The 20,943-nt window shown below is 34.8% G+C and overlaps 1 protein-coding gene across 3 annotated transcripts in view; it reads left to right on the top strand.

The window, feature by feature from the left end:
- The window catches only part of AKAP7 (A-kinase anchoring protein 7), a 105,753-nt gene that overhangs the window by 55,794 nt on the left and 29,016 nt on the right, over positions 1-20,943 (top strand). The window contains exon 8 of one of the 3 annotated variants that reach the window (XM_039849929.1): positions 242-1,594. The exons of the other annotated variants lie outside the window; for them this stretch is intronic. Coding sequence (XP_039705863.1) covers positions 242-462 — 221 coding nt within the window. The 3' untranslated portion in view covers positions 463-1,594. Of the gene's footprint in view, positions 1-241; positions 1,595-20,943 lie in introns of those variants that run through there. 3 annotated transcript variants of the gene reach the window in all.

Consider the following 20,943-nt stretch of genomic DNA (forward strand, 5'->3'; position numbering starts at 1 on the left):
TAATTATAATAAAGTCTTGACATGTTTATTTAAAATGCATTTGTTTAATACCATGAATGTGAAGGAAGCATTTTCTCCATCGAAGGCTTACATGACCACACCATTCCACGCAAGGCATTGTCACAGTCGCTACTTTTAATTAGGAATAGAATGTTCCAAACAGAAAGTTTCATCTGAAAAGAAAAAGCCTTCGTAGGTGGTCTGCAAGGACTGAAAACTTCACCTTCGGTTTCTTCCCTAGGGGAAACATTTCCTCCCATGGGGAAACAAGATTCATATGTAAATGCTTCTAGCATCTTACCAGGGAGATGGCGTGTGATGAGAGACATACACAATTATGTTTCCAAGTGGAAAGCATGTAACCCAAATGAAGATTTTTTAAAAAACCAGAACAGGGCTATTCCTCATCGTTTGCATCATGAGTGTCATGAGTGTATTTCAAAGAAGCCTGATCTGTTGTGATTCAAATTTACTATTTCAAACCGGGCACTGTTCTTATAAAATTGTGAACTGCAAGGCAACCTGATTTGTATACTTTGAAGTAACATGAAACTACTCAAAGAAGATAAATACATGATTCTAAATATGTCAAGGTCTTCAAACAAGATAATTTCTCTGTACTTCGGCTTGAAGAAGACCCGTGGAAATATATGTCCTGAGAGAATCTTAATACTGAAGTTTATTAAAGCACTTTAAAAAATGTTCGAGAGACACCATTTTTTTCCACATTCTCACTAGCGATCTTCAGAGAAGTCATCATTTTACCTTCAATGAGCTTAGCTACTTTAAGTAGAAAATATTCAGTATGTCATTTGAATTTAATGTTCTAAAGCATTTCAAATCTATTTTAAGGAAGATTTTCATGTTTTCAGAATCTCTCATCTTTTTAGAGTTTTCTTCCATTGGAGTTTTGATGAGGACCAAACATTTCAGTTTAGGTTTCTTGTACAAGGCAAATGGAAATCCTCTGTAATAGAAATTTTTGCTAGCTTTCCATACCTTATCTGTAATTACTTTAGGCCAGCTAAGTCCTTCGTTGCATCTCCTACTCTCATTCTCATTTAAAAATAAAAATTAAAGAAAGCAATATGTAGATTTTACTGAAGGTATTGTGGGACTACATTATGGAGCTTAGAGCGTGCCTCACATCTCTGCCCTTAGACATCTCTGTTCAGCTCACCCCTAATCACTATATTCTAGCCACTGAATTTTCTCTTTTATTCCTCTTTGACAGCAAGTATCTAAAATCCCCCATATTCTAGGCAATTTTTTTAGATTTTTTTTCCTTAGGCTTCTTTATCTCTCACCCTTTTATAATTCAGAGCAATTTAGCTTCTTTCAAACTCTACCAATCTTGTCTCTCCATATCTGTCATTTAACATTATTTAAAAAAAATGATTTTTGCCCATTGCAGTACTGTTTTTTCTGTCTCGTTTTGCGGTCAATGTGAACTTTAAAATAATATCTGTGTCTGAAATGATAATTATGTTAAAATTATCCAAGTTTAATACACACTAGAGTTCTTTTATTTACTGTGGATAATTATTGATTTTCTTGATCTTACCTGAATTTTATAATAGAATGTGTAGCAGAATTCAGAATACTTTCTTTGTGAGTTTCATTTTCTGATGAGATTTACTTGGTTTACATTGGTTTGGCTTCTCTTTGACTTGATCCTAACTCAAATTTGATGTCTATTTCCTCAACCTTGAACCAATATTTTACTAATTTTACTATATGTGTTAACAGAGTAGGAAAGATATTTTGTATTCAGAATTCTAAGGTAGAAGTTAAATTTCAAGAACGCTGGGAACCTCCTGAAATTGTTTATGAAACTATATATATAGGCACATACGTGAATTTTTGTGGGGATAGAATTTATTAGATTTTCATATTTCCTATCTCTTAATTTACTAATGGTGCATTCTTGGAGAATGCTGGATTCCAAATCATCCATTTTCTTTTCAGCTGTCTCTATATCATGTGGGGCATCTTGAGTCTTTTTAGTAGCAGTGACTATATACTTCATTTCCAAGATTTTCAATTGATTCTTTTTCATATTTTTACCTGTTCTGTTCTTTGCTTCACAGATGCTATTCCTTCATTTATCTCTTGGAAGATTTAAATATAATTAATTTTTTAACATTCTTTTCACATTTTTAAAACATCTAGTTCCTTTGGTATATATTCTTTATTTGTTGGGTCTTTTGTGGCACTTAGTTTTTTGTCTGGTGCTTTTTAAGTTTTTTTTTTTTTTGAGGGCTCATCTTATTGTGCATTTTTCCCTTTCATAATTCCATGTGTGGTTTTGTAGATGTCAGTCCCAATCTCACAGGGCACACTACTCTGAACTGGGTTAGGAACTGTCAGCAGCAAACCATCTTGTCTATAAAGAGTTGTAATTCATTCTTCTTGTGTTTCTTAACAATTTGTGAGATTTCTTAAATAGTAAAGATAATTAGCCCTTTGCCATACTGGCATCAAATATTTTACATATTTTGTATTTAATTTTGGTACAAGGTATTTTTCATACTAAATATTTCAATTTTTGATAAATTATAGATTTAAAAAATTCTTCTGTGCTTTCTTTAATTATTATGATTAGAGTCACCTTCAAACCAAAGATTTGCTACATATTCATTTATATTTTATTCTAGTTTTTTTTTTCCATCTAGGCTTTTAATCTACCTGTTATGATCATTAATATAAGTACTCAGATACAGAGGATTAACTCAAAAATCCAGTTACTAAAAGTGGGTGTGAAGTGGTGACTTAGTTTTAGGAATATATTTTTATAACATTTTTTATACTCCACCGACCTTAGCCTGTGTTCCAAAGATAACAAATTAGTAGCCTTTCATATTGTACTTGACTAGAACAGAGTGTTTTTTTGCTGTTGTTTGTTTGCTTTTCTAATTTGAATAACTTGCCAACATTGGGGTGATTTTATGTAAAAAAAAAATCTGAGGTTCTGCCATCTTCTGAACAATCTGAACATGTGGCCACACTGATCTCACATTCTTGCATGGCAGTGATTTCCTCTTTAGGATAGTAGGCACACTGACCTTAAAAAAAGCTGCCTTTTATCATCCTCCTTACTCTACTTTTTTTTTTTTAATACAATTCGCTTAATTGTTCAAACTACCTGCTTGGCTTTGGACCCCCTGCCAGCTGTTGCTGGTCGCTGAGCTTGCTTTACGTTCTCATGCTGAGCATTTCCCTCTTCATCTTCTGCCATCTGTGCCTTTATATGACGTTAGGGGAGTTTGCTAGGATATGGAGGTAACATTCATATTTTCAGATACAAGTAAAGGTATTATGTTTTAGTTCTCGCATAATCAAAATTTTGGATGATGCTATACCTGCTTAATATTGGGCTTTGACTCCTTATAGACCTAAATCAAATCCCCCACTGCCCAAAAAAAGGAGAAAAAACAGGAATGAAATATGGTTCACATATCCTAGGGTGGTGAAAGCTGTTCTCTGTGAGCTACATACTGGAGTTGGGTGAATTAATTTTTCTCAAGTAGCTATGTTCCATTTATATTTCCTTAGGGTAGGTAATTGACAAAATGACATCTTTTGTAAGACTGATGAGCAATTTAGTGCTTGCAAAGACTAGTTTACTTTTAGCTGTCAGACATATCTTACAGGAGGCAGTGGGGAATTTGGAAAGGTCTAGAAGGTATTTTTTTTGCAGGCCAGTGTATTTCTTTATAATTTCTGCAAGCAGAGGTGGGAACAATGATTTTCTGAGAATGCCAACTGTTTATTTGTTTAATGATAATTTGTCATTAATTTAATGAATGTTATTGAGCATGTAAAATGTGTATATTCCTCTCTTGGGTATCATGAAATACAGAGAAGTATAAGACGTAGTCCTTAAGAGTGATATAGACTCACTGGGCAGCTCAGATTACATCTGAGAATTGGAGAGGGAGGAGGAATAGATGAATATTGTCCATAACAATAATGGGCTTTAATAGGATGCAGAGGAAGAGGCTTATAATTTTACCTTCTAGGAGAGTGTGAATGGGGAGTGAGCGGCAGAGCTTAGAGAAATAGGATGAGATTGAGGAGCAGACAGATGGATAATAGAGAAAGGACACTTTCCAGGAACAATAGGTATGATTTACAGGGGAGAGAAGCAATGGACTGAGGCAAGGTAGAGGCGGTATTAGTGATAGAAGGCAGGTTGCAAAGACTGTAATGATGGAGACTACTGATTAGTTAGTTGAGGAAGTTACACAGAAGGAGGGGGTGCTTGGTTTGTGTGTTTGAGGAGTTGGTGAGGATCTGAGAAAGGAGATGGGCACAGTCACACCTACTGAGGCAGTGAATATGTAATAAAGGAGACTGAGGAGATAGATGTGAGATAAAAAGAGGGCAAAGATTAATACTCAACATAACGATACAGGATTGGACCTTAAAGATAAGACCTTCAATTAGTTCCAGACTGTAGCACAGAGGCAATGAGGGGAATGGGGTTGTGCCAACCATAGGCTCAAATAGAAACAAACGAGCCTGCAAAGTCATACAGAGTGAGATAAGTTAGATTTATCATAAGTATAGTCAGTTCAGTCCATATCCAGTGCCAAACAGATCAGACCAACAAGATACCAGACTCAGACTCTGTGGGCTGAAACTCTGGAGAATTCTGAGTGAGCTGAGTCAATGAATTTATTCTATCCAGATGTCCCTGCTTTTTGAGAATCACCCTTAAGAAACCTGAACAGCTTAGATCAATCCTGTCCATCTTAAAATCCATGTCATGGTCCATCTAGTAATATCTAGTAGTTGCATCTAGGTGCTGGGTCAGCCGAAAAAAAAGGACTTTTTGGGTTGTATATGGGGAGTCCCTCAGCTCAGACATTGGTGTACCAATTTTCATTGCTCCTTTACCCTTATGGGCCAAAGCAGAGCTCCAAAAGCTCTGGATCTTGCCTAATTTTAATATGTAGGCAGGGGAGTCTTCTTTATGGACTAGAACACTATCAGTGTAATTGACCCATTGGTTGATGCGGCAGGAAGGATGGAGAGAGAAGGAAGTCAGCAATTTTCTTCATTGAATGAAAAGCATAGCTAGGACAAAAATCTTTGAGCTTTTTAGAATTCTTAAATCTTAACCTTTGTCAGATCAGTTATATATTTTTTAAATGTTTAATTTGAAAATGTTTTTATTTGAATAGTGGTATTGGTGATACATATGTGCTTGAATGTCAGTTTTTCTCATGCGAACCATTTATTTTTTTACTCTAGAAAAACATAATTCACTGAATGATTTAATATCCTAATAATTTATAAGGCTACACTTTTGTTGAATTTTAAATTTTTTAAAACTATACTTTAGTTCATCAGTTTTCAAAGTTTGCTCCATGGATCCCCGGTAGTCCCTGAGATACTTTTAGGGGTCTGGAAAGGCAAAATGATTTTTATAAAGTATTAAGACATTATTTGCCTCTTCCATTGGATTAACAGTTACACTAATTACACAAAAGCAATGGTGGGTAAAACTGTGTATAGTCAATATGAATCAAGGCAGTTGCAATTAAAAAAATTTTTTAAATCAATTTTACATAAAAATATTGCTGAGTAGTAAAAATTACTAATTGTATTTAATCTCAACCTTTGAGAATGTCTTTTTAAATCTGTGTAACAAATAATAATATTCTGTTTAACAAGTGAGCATAAACACTTCTACTACATATTGAAGTAAGAAGTTGACTCGAGGAAAAGCACTTGTGTGGTTAAGTTGTGAACTAAAGTAGCCACTTTCTTTCATGATACCCGCCTTTTTTTTTTCCTTGAAGAATGACTAACAAACTATCATTTTCACACCTGGGTATCTGACAGACATTTTCTTGAAATAAATAAACCTGTCACATCAAGGACAACTGACATTATTTACTGCTAATGATAAATTCAAGCTTTCAGGCAAAATTAAGGATTTTGGAAAACTGTATTACCATGAGTTTGACAGTTTCCTAAAACTCAAACTTTTTCCTGCCTTTTTATTATAGAAGATTTTGTACTCAAAAATAGAGAGCATAGAGTAGAAAAATGAACTTCATTTTCCCAGTTTGTTTTTATCTGTCTCACTATTATGTTTGCTTTATCAAGCTATAACAGATACAAAACCAGGACATAATTAAAATGTACAGATCGATGAGTTTTTAACACATATATACACCTGCGAAACCATTATCACCATTGAGATGCTGAACATTCCAACACCCTCGGAAGTTGACTTTTGCCCTTTTGCAGTCAATACTTAAAGACTTTCCTAATGAGAGAGGGTGATGTTAATAATGTTTTTTTTTTTTTTATGTTATATAATGAAATGTGTCAAAATATGGAAGATCTGCATAACTCAGTGAATCAATATTTTTTAAACGACCAATGCATGTTGTTACAAAGAACTACATGGATAAAAGATCCATTAAAAGTTCAAGATAGCAAGCAAAAGATTTGATCGTATAAAGTGCGAAAGTTCATTGATAAATTTTAAGATTTCATATTGTAACTAAATTTTAAGAAACTACAACTTGTTGAGTTTTTATATGGTATCGAAGAAGAATATTCACAATTATATAAGTGGGCTATTAATCTCTCTTTTCCAATTATATATTTTTGTGAGGCTGAACGTTTCTATACTTCAAATGAAACAACATATTGTAATAGATTGAATGCAGAATCATATATGAGAATAAAGCTGTCTTTGATTAAGCCAGATATAAAATAAAATTGCAAAAATGAGAATTAATGCCATTCTCACTATAAAATTTTTTAATTTAAAAAATATAATTGTTTTTTATAAAAAACATACTATTTTATGTATTATAATGGATTTATTATTGATATTTTGAAATGAATTAATAAATTTTTAAAATTGTTTAAATTTCTAATTCAGTAAGTATCGATAAATATAACCCACATAAACAAAAGGTCTTGGCGAGAGATTGTAAGTAATTTTTAAGAGTGTAAAAGGGTCCTGAAGCCAAAACGTTTAAGATTGCTTGCTACTTTAGTTTATGGTCCAAGGAAACCATGAAAAAATTAAAGCCTCAGACAAGTCTTTAAACTTAATTTTGTTCAATATTTCCAAACTTTTCTTTCAACATGTTAATTTTGATGGCTACTCAGTTATCTTTCTATAAAACATAAACTGTTTTGATTCCTCCCTCCTTAATTTTTTCCTCCATCCCTCTTTAATTCATTTAAGCATTTTGTGGTAATCTTGTAACAAGTGCAGAATTACGCCAGACTGACAGTAGCCATATCTCTATGAAATGACTTATTTAAAAAGCATTATTATATGAAACTGACCTTTTATTATACATGAATGTCTTTTGTGGTGGGCAGGACCAAAAATTTTGTCTTGTTTTCTTTTGCACAGGCTGACAGGGAGATGATTAAGAACATTTCATCTCTACTTAGACCGATTAAGATGAATCTGTTTCGAGCATGTTAGAAAAGGGAAAAATGAAAAGATATTTTATCATCTGAGGGAACTGGACATTTTTTTTCACTTGAAAACTTTAGCAATTGGAAATTTCCTCTGTTCAAAATTATCAAGTAGTTTAGTAAGTGCTGAGTAGAGGTTATGTCATTTTTTACTTTATGACAGAGAGATTGAGTGACCATATAATTTATCATTAAAATGGTATACTTGTAAGTATAGTATGCTAGGATAAAAGAAGAAAATCAAGATTATCCTGGTTTAACTGGGACTTAATGTCATCCTACCTAGAGAGCATAACGTTTTTTTAAAAAAACTAAACCTTTGACATGTTAAAATACTATATTTTAAATGTCAGTCTGGTTCCTTTTTATAATCTAATTGTCCTTTGATTAAATTTTTGATGGAACATATCTTCTAAAAAGAAAGTGTTTGAAATTTTATTGTTATACGCCCCTAATAAAAATGAAAAGCAACTCATAATTGGAACTCTTAGCTCATTTCTTTACATCTGCATGAGTAAGAGGAAGCTTCAGATTAAGTAACTGAAAAAATCAATCTTAGTGATAGCTCACACTGTATTTTAACTGGTGTATCAGCTATTAATCTGGTCGCTAACACAAAGTGGCAGCTGTGGCTCAGGCTATTTTGAAAGTTCAACCATCTTTTGGCCTGGTTTCAAACCTTATGATTTATATTAGATGCCTTAGGAACCTACATATAAAGGGACAATGCTATGTGGTAAATTGAACTATCTGACAAATTAAGCACCACTGCTAGAATGATGCAGTAATAATTTATATTATTTTATGAATTAAATATAAATTAATTTACATTAATTTATTATTTTTAGAGCCTTCAATTTTAAGTTTATTTTGAAAAACATGAAGTAAATTTTTTCCATGTATATGTTTTATTTTTTCTTTAAAAAATTTATTTTTCATTTATAGCTATCAAACACCCTTTTAGGATTATATCTACAGAAATAACACAAGTACTCAACTATAAATGCATACATACTTTATTAGAATATTGGTCATAGTGAGAATGGTTGAAAAAAGATGGTATGTCCATACCATAACATACGATGCAGCAATTAAAAGAAATAAATCAGAATTATAGCTGACTTGAAGAAATTTCCATGAGGTATTCTTGAGTTAGAAAAGCAGAATACAGAGTTTGCATACAATCTCACATTGAAAGAAAGAGTAACCTCCATCTCTGTGTATAACTTGCATTTGTATATTATTGTAAAAATATAAACAAAAATTTGGAAAGAAAGTTATTAGGATGTTACGAGTTTTCTAAGGGTGCAAGTGGGGAGGCCTGAGGGAGGAGTGATATGAGAGGAAGGAAAAAGAGGACAGAGGAGGGAAGGAAAAAGGAAAAAAAAAGATTTTGTTGGCCATGATTTTTCACGTGATTGTAAATGACTCTGGTTAGGAAAATCCAGAAAGAATTGTCAATCTCTCTCAGATTATAGTATATATATATATATATATATTTTTATTTTTTAACAATTTGAGTCAGGAGTATTTTGTTACCTGCAGTTGAATGCATTCTAACAGATACACATTTCAGATGTGAAATAAGAAATGTATTAACAGAAAAGAGACTCAGTAATTTGGTTTTCTGGGTATTTAAACAACAGCCTGACAGTTACCAAATGTTGTTTAGAAGTATCCATAAACAGAATGAATACTGACATAGTATATCAGATGAATGTCAGCCTGGGTCATGGTGGATCATGACAGATCCTGAGACCTGCCAAAACCAATCTTGATTTAACTGCATTTCATCTAGTATAAGTGAACTTTCTTTTTATTATCTTGGGGATTCACTTTCATTTTTCCTATCCCTATAAGTGTGATTAGAGGAAAAAAGCATTGAGTTATTAAAGCACCTTTATTTGAAGTCTTCAACATTTTTTACATAGCAGGAAATGTGGCTGACTGTTGTCTTGCCCAAGGTCAAATTGTGGGCCACTTTTAGAGCTAACTATAGATTGAGGCTAATTCACATAAAGAATAATCAGGACCTGTGAAAAACCCCAATAAATTAGAAACTGTAGAATCAAATTTTATGTTGTTTATACTATTAAACTACAAATAAAATCTACTCATTGAGCCCTATTGGCTTTTCTGAAATATATTTTTTCTTCCAGTGAAGGATGTTGGTGAAGGATGTTTTTTTCCTTTCTCTGTGAAAGGCTTGGGCATTAATGGATTAAAGACAGTTGAATAAGAAAGCAGCCATGTCAGGTAATACAAACACTGGCCAGCAGATTAGTGTATTTTTTGCTTTCTTTGAAAAAAAAAATAGGTTTTAACATTCAAATGTTTAACTTGTCCTTCAGTAAGTACAGTTTTTGTGATTTCATTCTTAATGCCTGAAAGGAAGGACAGATCGTGAAATGCAGGACTGAACAATATCCATCTAAAACAGATGACTGTTACTGGCCTTTGTTTTCCTGTTACTGTATTTCCTTAATGAAACTGTTCAGTGGAATTTACCACAGTGTGAATGCTGAGCACATGTTCTCGCTCTCTCAGGGATGTGCCTTTAAATGTCCCCCTCCTCTCCACCTTTGGGCCCTGGCTTTCTCTCTCACCTACTCTGGCTGTACTTCTGGACTCAAGAGTTAACTTCACTCCAGGACCTGATGTGATTGTCATATAAATACATACTAAGTATTGAATAAATTGTGCCTTCAATCAAATTGAATTTGTAAAATGGCATAATATAAATTCAAGTGTTCGAATATACAATATAACCTGTAAGCCCTTCTATAGACCTTGAGAGCTCTGCTGCTGTCTGTTCTCAGAGCAGGGACATAAATTCTCCTCCTTAATTTATTTCTTGCCAATTAAGGAAAAGTCTTGAGCTACATACATTGGTTAAGATTGGTACACACACACAAAAGAACTGACTGAATAATAAGCATGGAGGAGGCATTTGATAATTGGCCCTAAACAAGAATGCGTCAACAGAGATTTAGGAATGACTGTTATGGCCTGGGAAAGGAGGATTTCATTCAGAGCTCTGGTTATCAGCTTGTTTCCTCCTCCTTCTTAAATGCTCACATGCTGTATATGGTATGTTAGGTTTTTCTCCATGTGTTTTATCAGAAAACACAATTCTCTTTCCAATTACATACTGAAATTCTATAGCATATGGCAATTTCAAATATAAAGACCTATCACTTTCAGTTTTAGAGAAAAATAACTAACGCACTTTCAAAGAGAAGTAAAAAGTCTTGGTTGAAAATGTGACTGAAAAAGGAATAATGATAAAAATAAAATAAAATAAATTTCTTGGCTCCCAAGTTTCATTGACCAAGATTCTTTTCTGTGGTAATTAAAAGCAGGACTTTAATAGTGAGATTTATGGATAATCCTTAAAGTTTTTCAGTTATGATTTTTTAAAGACTTTTTCCTTATAGATACTCCTAAAACAAGCTTTCAAATATCAATATTTGTTGATGTAGTTTCAGAACCTTGCCCTCCTTTGGTTACAAAGTGGCTACAAGGTACAGCAGTGGCTAATTAACGGAGGAGCATCTATTGAGTCTTGGAGATAGACACGTGCTTCTTGTGGATTGATTATTGAGAATTGAAATTTGATTTTACAAGAACATGAAGAAACAGAATGCAGTGTTGGATGTGTCCACCCAGCCTTCTTCTGGCCCAGAATAACTCTGTCTTTTGGCATCTACTGTCAACATAAAGAATTGGGATATATTCTAAAACATCCTGGTTTTCCTGAATTGTGTTTCCATAAATTGTCAGACCCTTCTTGAACTTCTGTACATTTGCATTGAAACTGTGACATTACTTGGCATAACAGTTTTCATAGGCGTGCAACCTGCTGTATAATGGAATCCTTCCTGAAGTGTCTCTTTTGTGCTTAAAGGCATGTCTCCTGAGGCTTGGTTCCAGAATTTGGAGAGAGAAAGCAATTTTTTCCTGCTCTTTACACTTCATGATTTAATGTCCTCTTTCTTTTTTACTCTTTTGAATAAAGGAACATTTATTTTTTTCTTCCTCATGTGTTTCCATAGTTGTTAAACTTAGATTTCCTTTAATTAATGAATTTGAGATTTCAGAAGAGTTGATAATCTGTATGGTTTTATAAAATCTTATAATGAGATTTGTTCTTAAGTCAAACTTTTACAGCAAGGTTGCTCAGAAATCCCAATTATGTATGTATTCAGTTATAGGTAGAAAATAATACCAACCAATGACACAGAAAATAGAGTTTTTGGGCATAGTAAAGAATTATTTTTTTTTTCCCATTAGAGACAGTAATCAGAGCTGTTATTTCCAAGTACATGGAGAAGAGGCAGCTGCCACACCCACATACTTTTTAACTTTATCCCTACCTTTTTAACCATTATAGTAAAAATTTAAATGGCTTTAGCAGATATGGGCAGCTGTCCTAACCATGATTTGTCTGTAACCAGGCCTGTGAGAAGAGAAACATGCAAAGGTTATGGTTTTAAATTTATGAATGTACCATATTAGATATTTTTCCTCATTGAGGTTGATCTTACTTCTTTTTAAAATCTTCTTTAAATTATAATAGATCTCTATATGTTACTGAAAGGAGTCTGTTAATCCTCCATTAGAACTCCATTAACATCCTTGGGGGGAGTACTTGTAGATGATGAAAGTTACTATTTTTCCTGGAATATGAATGCTTTCAGGGGCCACGCTGGTATCTCTTTGCTATAGATCGAGTCTCTGCATGGCACGCAGCAATGCTGGGCTCCACCTCGAAGAAGGGATCTGTCTTTGTGTCCTTAGTTTTATAGGAATGTATTACTCTAATAGCATTCATAAAAAAATTTGGTAACAAAATATGAGAAACCAAGACATTTAAAATACATTACCGTAGAGCATGGTTAAATAGCTATTTTTCTGCACATCATTCTGAAATTATAGTAAGCTGTTTCATAAAGTATATACCTGATAATATACAAATTATATTGAATAATACAGAACTCTGGGGTTAGACGCCCAGAGGCTATTTAGCCAGACAAATTGAGTTCGAATTCTGCTATTATCACATACTCTTTGAGAAATTTTGGCCAGGTTACTCTTCTGAGCTCAAGTTTTTTTCATCTGTAAAATGGGGATTGTAATAGTACCTACCTTTATAGTGCTGTCGTAGTGATTAAGTGAATGAATAAATGTAAAGCACTTATTAAGTGCCTGGCATATGGTAAGTGTCTAGTAAATGTTAGTGTTTATTCTTATTCAGTTCATTTCTTGATTGTTTCTGTGAGATAGAGAAGGGCGAGGAGGGGCTTTACCTTCACTGGTATAAGTAAATTACATACTGTTGTATTCCCAAATGATTAGGTAAATGATGGCCTCTTTCTAAGTCCTTCTGAATGGTAGCTATTCAGATTTGAGGGGGCACATGAAATGGCAAGAGAAGAAATCAATTTTTTTTCCACTGGCATTCTTAATATACATGGTTTGCTTTCTAAACTGAAAAATCCAGACACATGATTATCTCAGTTATTTTGAGTTGAAAATTTATGTATATGAAAACTCATATGAAATTTAAAGAAATGAAAATCACATTTAATTATATAGTTAATCATCTTTTTTTTCTTTTTTTAAATCAAAATTATGCAATATGAAGATCATTCTTGGAAATCCTGAGCTAGGAGTAGCTATAAACCCTCAATAAGAAATTATAGCCTTTCGTAACAGAAACCTTAGTGATCGTGAAATCAGACTCCATCCCTTCCTAGAGGGTAAACGATGTGCTAAGTATTTGCACAATTAAAAGCCAGTTTTAAAATTCCTGTCTTGAATTTCTCAACTGTGTTCTAATCTTTTATTATGGTTAATTCAATTTTAATGCTTATAAAAACGGTTTCTAACATACAGCCCCTTTAGATTACAAAATATCCCGAGGTAGATGCTATTACTTAGTTAATAATACATTTTATGTATTTTATTTAATTGCACATTTTCAGAAGTAGTGCCAACAGGGACTAATTAATAAAGTGAAGTTGTTAGGGTTTATCATAGAATGTTATCTCCAGGGCAGTGCATTGGGGTGAGAGGCTTTCTTGCTTGGAGGTCACATGCATAACATAAGCAGTAACTCAAGGTGGCAGCCAGCAGGGCAGGAAATTGGAAGAGGAAGAGGCGAGATTGCTAGCTGATGCTGAAAAGGCTGAGGTGCATGTAGATATAGTACTCAAACAATCTGTTCTCTTCTTCCCCTCCTCTCAAGCACTAACTGCTTTGCAAGAATGAATTAAAACTTTATGATGAATTTATAGATGAAGATATCAGAACTCTGACAAATAAGTCAAAGTTGCATAATTGACAGATTTGAGATTTAAACCTCTGACTTCCTAACTCTAAAGATTGTATCACTGCACCAGTGCTGGTGATTCGGGAATGCCAGAAGTAATTCATTTTCTTCAATGAAGAGTATTTACTACAGATATTTCTTTCTTTAACACAAGAAATAATATTTGGGGTAAAAAAATCGATATTTTTTATTCTTTCAGAATGCATACACTTTTTGTTCAGATGAGTATAAAAGTAGATAGGTTGCATTCAGAACCGTGGAAATGTTCATTATCATCCAGTGCTCTCTCCCGCCAATTCCTGGTTAATAGGTATGTTTACCTAGCTAGGAAGCATAGGAGTAAAGTAAGAATTTGAATGGTATTTCTGGCACTAAGAACAGTCTTTCATCCCTACAGTGTCATAAAAGCTGTTCTTTATACAAGATAACAGATATTGAATGGTTGCATGAAATCAATTTTTTTCATATCATGAAGTACAAAATAATTGTGTCTTGAAATTAGTTGTTTTACTGCCCCTGAATTTGCTTAATAACCTTGTGGTTTTAATTAGAAAGGTGCTGTTCATCCTCATCTTTTTTTAAGTGACAGTTCTCCATTCGGGGAATTTTCTGGGCTATTGACATAGTCAATGCTACAAGTTCAAAATTCATAGTATTGATTAATGCTATAATGGGGGAACAAAGCAGTGGTTCAGAAAGCAGATCTTTAACTTTAAAAGATATGCTGTGGAGTGCAGATAACAATCCATATTCTCCTCTCCTCCTGCCCCCCACCCACTTTCTCTGCTATTTCTACTGTTTGTGCACTTTAAGTTGTTGGTGGTATTTCATACAAGTTGTGTTTTCTGTATTCTGCAATGTCAGTTTCCCTATTCATAAAACAAGGAAACTAAAATCTTCTGGAGAAAAAAGGAAGCTCTTCCTCTTTAAATAGCAACAGAAAATATGTTTTTTTTTTTTCTAATTTTCCTGTGTAATTACTGTATGTCTGTAGGAAGAGGACTCATTGTGGCCTGTTATTCATTACCTTTCTTAAAGACATGTATAGATGTCCACACAGTGCACGTGGCACTTACCTGAGGTCGAGTGCTCACAGTTTTGTGAGGATTAGTCAAGCCGATGGCCACTTCTTTCAGTGAATGCCCGTCCTGGAGCAGTTGCATTGGGCTGGAGGACGGGGAGGTGGAGCCTTTTTGCTCACTGCAGCGAGTTCCCTTCTCCTTTTTCTCTCCTGGCTGTGCGTTGGCTCTGCACGCGCTGTGTGCTCGGAGTGGAACAGGCAGGGTGTGCTCTCAGACCCGGGTGTAAATTGCCGTTTCTATTTGGGGTGCCCGGGGAGAAGAGCACAAGGAAGGAAAGACAGCACCAGTGCCATGGGCCAGCTCTGCTGCTTTCCTTTCTCCAGGGATGAAGAAAAAATCAGTAAGTGTGATTTGTGCTGTGCAGAATCCTAAGTGCTTGACTATTTTGTGTGGCTGTATTCTAGGGCTAGTTTTGATTTTTCTTACGTGAAAGATAGAATAATCAGCTGTGATTTTTCATGTGTATTTCTTAAATGAATTGGAGGGTGTGTAGTTAATAATTAACTGTAAAAGTACAGTAACCCAATAAATAGGCTACATTAAATGCAAAATGCTGAAAGGTCATTTTTGATATTTATCTATTGGTAATCTTACAGCTCATTTTTATCCTACTGTCTAGAGTAGTTTAGTTTTGAGTTTCTTTAAGTCACTGCCTACCATTTGATATATTGTAAAAACCAGGCTTCATTTTGCTTATTTGAAATTGGAATATTTTCAGGGCAATCCTCACTAATAACATATAGAGAAGTAAAGCTGCTCTAAAATGACGTATATTATACATTTGCAGATATTTTCATGTGTCCTCTGCTTTGTTCTCCATAGAGAGAATTCAGGTGTAACTGTAAGACCACTCCGAACAGTTGATGCCACTTTGCTTCTAGCAAAAACCTCACAGAATATTTTTAAACGAATGTCAGGCAGAGTCCTTATTTGCTTATGGTCCAGAAAACAGAACTTAAAGTGATGATATTTGTACTGAAATTTTTTCCTCACTGGCTTATGTGTATTCACTTAAATTTTTTCTCTGTTAAATACAGTGCTGGTATTTTAATTAGTGTGCTGCATAGAATTTGCCTTACGCTAGTTGTCCCCAAACATTGAATTTTTACTTCTTTTTTAATAAAATGTATACAGTCATACTTACTAAATTTAAAGCTACATTTCTGTCATGTCAGTGCTTTATTTAAATAAATTTAAATCGGTGTACAGAATCTCATGATGTCTGGTTCAGATACTCAGAGGTCCACATTTGGCTTATATTTCCTGCTCCTTGTTCCTCAGGAAACTGACCAGAGATAAGATTTAAAAAAAAATAAAATAAATAATGCATATCCTACACCTATTCACTTGGAAAATAAGCCAGTTTTTTAAAAAAATCTCCTGAGAATGTTTTGGAATAAATTTTGGGACACTTTAGAGCATCCGATTATTAACAAGAGTCAATAGCTATGCTCTAAATTTTACTTGTGAAAATGATACAGAACAGTATGCGATGATCTTGATCTTAAAACCTGGGGTGATTTTACAAGAAAATCATTCATTTTCTAACAACGAGCATTGGCATTTGTTTGGTAGCCCAGAACTTTTCAGATATTTGTCAGAATGATTTATTTGTAGTTCCTAAGGGTTTGGGTCTATTGATTCATTCCTTAAGGAATATGTCTGTCTGAAAAACCTTGGTATGGACAGATGTAGAGATAGTGAATTCTTTCTCACCCTGCTCTACTTCCTGTTCCACTGCTCCAGGTTTTCCTTAGAGCATCTGCTTTCCTTCCATTCTGTTTATCTTCTCCTGATCTGTAAGCAGTTTTCTTGGCTCTAACTGAAATCAGGTTTCACCTCAATGAGAAATTTGCCCTTTTCTGTTGTTGTTGTTGTTGTTTTTAATTCGGGATCATATGAGTACAAAGTCTTATGTTTTACATATAATGTTTCTTAGTATTGATTGACAGAAAGTGGTATATAGTGCTTTTCGGGTTTGCTTTCTCGAGGTCCAAATTTTAAAAAGAAAGTGAAGACACTGCCTCTGAAGTAAAGTTCTAGTCTCGAAGCACAAATTATAGTTAGAAATCAATGCATTTGTACCCCTCCTTTCCTCTCATTGACCTCCACTGGTTCCCTGATCTTTCCCATTCTCTCCCCATTCTTTTTTCATTTGTCTGATTTTTGTCATTACTTCACTGGTTTTCTTCTAATCTGCTCCGGGTTGCATTCACATACCCCATCAGTTGTTTTCCAATGCTGGAGATAATTTCTCTGCTATAGGATGGTCTAAAGAGAATCTCTTTTCTGGCAGGCACTGCTATGCTGCTGGTCATACATATCTAACAGTTCTTACAAAGGGGACTTGAAAAAACAATGGCAGAGAATTCATTAGCCAGCATGCTTCAAGAAACATGTAAATTAGCACTAACTATAGATATCCAATCCATAAGTTATGTTGATAACATGTACAAGACATTTGGGAGGGTCCAACATTCTTCTGATCTTGCTACTGGATGTACAGTAACCTCCTGGGTCTTATTCATCTTTTTGTCCCCAGCAAGTAGCTTTCTTAGCCTGCTCTGAGCCACATGCTCAGTGAAGACCTGTCGGGGGCAGAGCACAAAAATGCAAATGCCTACACCCTTCTAATTCTGCTGTAAAGAGCAGTGGCCCTCAAATTATAGAGAATTGAGTTTTCGGTGAAAGTTTAAATTTGTGGAGGTCATTCTCAAAACACAGGTGAATCCTCTGCAGTCCTCCAGAACTACAGAAAGGACATAGCCAGCTGACCAGGTGGTAAGGATCAAGTGAACTCTCTCCCCTCCCACTGCTATTTTATCCTGCTTTTGCCCTTGGTGGTGGTGGTAGACAGAAAGTCTTCTCATTTAATTGATTTATTAATGCTACTTTGTAAATCTGTTGATAGCAAACAAAATGATTTTTTAATCAACTAGTTGTACAAAAGCCTAAATTTGTATGGAAAGTTAACTGTATGTATAGCCAGAAATCTTGAAAAGGGGGTGATTAGTCAAACACACTAGAACTGATCATGGCTTATTTTTCAGTTAATGCAGCACAAAGCAGCTAGACCCTTTTTATTTAAATTCAGTGGTTGAACATTTTCTCAAACTCTATACTTTTCAGCCACAATAAGTAGAATATGCTGACAGTCAGTGCATGTTCTTGGAAGATTAAGCTCTTTCTAATGCTATACAGGAACACACTTAACATTCAATATTACTGTAGGTATTGTAGGATTAACAGATGTGGTAGATAGTCTCTAGTATAGTTTTTGCTGTATTCTTATATAGTGCTTGTTTTCTTTAAATTACCTAATTTCTCGTAGTGCACTTCCTGGAGGGAACATCCAAGAATAGGTATATGGTTGCACAGACTTACCAACCATTGTGCCTTATCAATCTCATTAAGTAAACCTCCAAAAAAAACTTAATAACTAAAGAGACACCACTGTAACTAATTAGAAAACATTTTACTTGCTCTTTTCCTGTTTGCGTTTTAACAATACATACATATTTTACTTTTAAGTATGAAATATATAGTCTTTTTGTGTGGGATGAGTTACCAGGACCATTTATAGTATTCATTTGATAAATATGAGTCAAATGTCAAGAGAGTTTGTTTCTGATGATTTAGAATTTGATGGTATAACATTAATATATAAATTGGGGAACAAGCAGTGTTAATTTCATGTCTGGTGAATACTTAAATTTTTGAACATTAATGACCATGGTGGTTATTCTTCAGTTATACTCGGGCAAGTCTATATTTAGATTTTCCAATTCTCCAGACGGCTTCCTAGAAACCGTCTAGCCTTATATTTTGTTCTTCTCATTTGCACTTAGAAACACTGACTTTGAGGTTATCTTTCATATGTGTGTTCTGTCTCGCCACATAGACTTCAAGCACTCCCTATGCAGGACACATGTCATGTACATCTTTCATGGCACCAGACACTAACATAGTGTCTTGCCTAGAAGAGGCATAATCTAAATGTTTGCTAATGAAGAGAATGATACCCTTTTCTTGTTAGGTTTGAGTATGAGAGAACTTCAGTATAAGTCAACATATCAGAGGACAGAATTTGGAATGACTCTGGTTAACGTAACCTGTAAAGAACTTTGGCTACTGAATGTACCAGAGAAACATTTTAACAGCTTCTCACTTGGACACTATAGCATCGGCCCCAGGAAATGTGTCATAGGGAACCTCCCATCAGTGGACAGCTACGTTCACTTTCCTTCTGTGTCTGTAGAAATGTGTTTGTACACAGGGGATGCAGCATGACTCCAGCTCTGCTGCTGCCTGTCAAAAACGTGTGGCCTATCCTTTGACATGCAGTTTTTATTGTGAAATGAGCATAGGATTGGGAGTAAGGAGACCTGGGTGATAAACCCATCTCTGCTATAATATCCTTTCTAACACTGAGCAAGTTGCTAACATCTCTGGGCCACAATTCCTCACATTTAAGAAGTGGAGATGAAACTACCATGGGGCTGAGAGCTGGTAGGAGGCTGGGACCCTAGGCGGCTGCTTATGTGCTACCCACTTTCTGAAGCAGTGAAGCACAGTGAAGCCCATGGTGCTTTCTGTTTTACATAAGATTTCTGTGGGTGATACTGTGGTAGCAGCTGTAATGTTATGGGATATAAAACATTTAACCATAGTCACTCAAGATTAGATTTTTTCCTTTGTTAAATAATGTATACCTAAGAGGTTTATGTTTCTAAAATGAAGTATAGGAACATTAGAGCTAATAGTTACTATTCCCATCTTACTTCCCTGATTCCCTTTGTTTATTCATAGGCTATTTAGTAACTGTATTTCCTTTAGTTGCTGTTCTCAGACCTTCTTAGAGTTTGCCTAGATTCTGTGATCAGATGCGAGTAATTTTGATTGGGAATAGAAGGTTGTAGAATCTTTTCCATCTTCTAGTCACTGGCTGCTGTGAGCTCTCCCTAGATGCCCTGTCAGGTAGTGCGATCTGACCTGTCCCTGTGTCTTCTTTCTTGGAATCATGTAAAAAAGGAGTAGGGAATCTGATGTGCATAAAAGTTTTGGTTAATAGAAGAAAGTTTTATATATTACTCCTTCCTGGGGCATTTGCATTTTAATAAGACTAAATTATCTCATTTGCTCTTGGGAAGTATTTGTAGTAAAATAGCAAAATAAATTAAGCAGTAGTAATGACTTAGCCCAAAATATCTCTAATGGAGGAATTTTGGGCAACTGGTAAAACTATTTCAGGGCATCTGATAAATCACTTTCTGTAGATAATTACCTTCTGTTTAATTAGGTTGGCCCTGCCTAATATGTAGGTCTTTGAGCTTTCATCCACAGATGTCCGAGGCTCACAGTAAAGAAACTAAGAGCTGCAAACTCACAGCCCTAAAAGCAGGAGGATTTGGAGACAGATGGACTCAGCTTGGTTCTAATATTTACTATGTAACTTCTCTAAGCCTCTGTACCCTCATCTTAAATATCTATTTGCTGTGAGAATTAAATAAGCTAATATCTATAAAATGCCTGACACTGTGGTTGGCATATAATAGATACAATATATATAATCTCCCTGTGACAAATAAGAGTATTTTATATAACTGCAGTCACCTTAGAAGTCAGCAGGACTATGGTTTTATTTCCAGCATGCCCAGGAAGGGCAAAAAGGGACTTAGAATTTCAAACCTTAAATTGTTGAGTAGACATCCAACATTTATTTGTGTAGCATCCTTGACTTTGGGGGGCTCCCTCCCCTTCTCCTTGGGGTTCTGTCCATCACGATCCTTGTTTACCTGCCCTAAGACAGACATGTGGTCCAAGTAAAGTCAACTAGAGTCTTCCCTAAGATTTGATAGAGGGTCTCTTTTTCCTTTTTGGTTGTGAGTGGAAAAGATGTAATAAGCATAAGATTGCTAGTTGGTAGGGAGTGAGGAGGAGTCTTCCTGAGAATGAAGCCAGCACAGAAGAAAGAGGCCAAAGCAGAGAGAGAGAGAGAGAGAGAGTCAGTCCTGATATTTTTGAGCCTCTGAATTCAGCCATGACCAAGACCTTTTCCATTAC

The sequence above is a fragment of the Pteropus medius genome, unplaced genomic scaffold (assembly GCF_902729225.1).
Source record: "Pteropus medius unplaced genomic scaffold, Ma_sr-lr_union100, whole genome shotgun sequence".
Lineage (NCBI taxonomy): Eukaryota > Metazoa > Chordata > Mammalia > Chiroptera > Pteropodidae > Pteropus > Pteropus medius.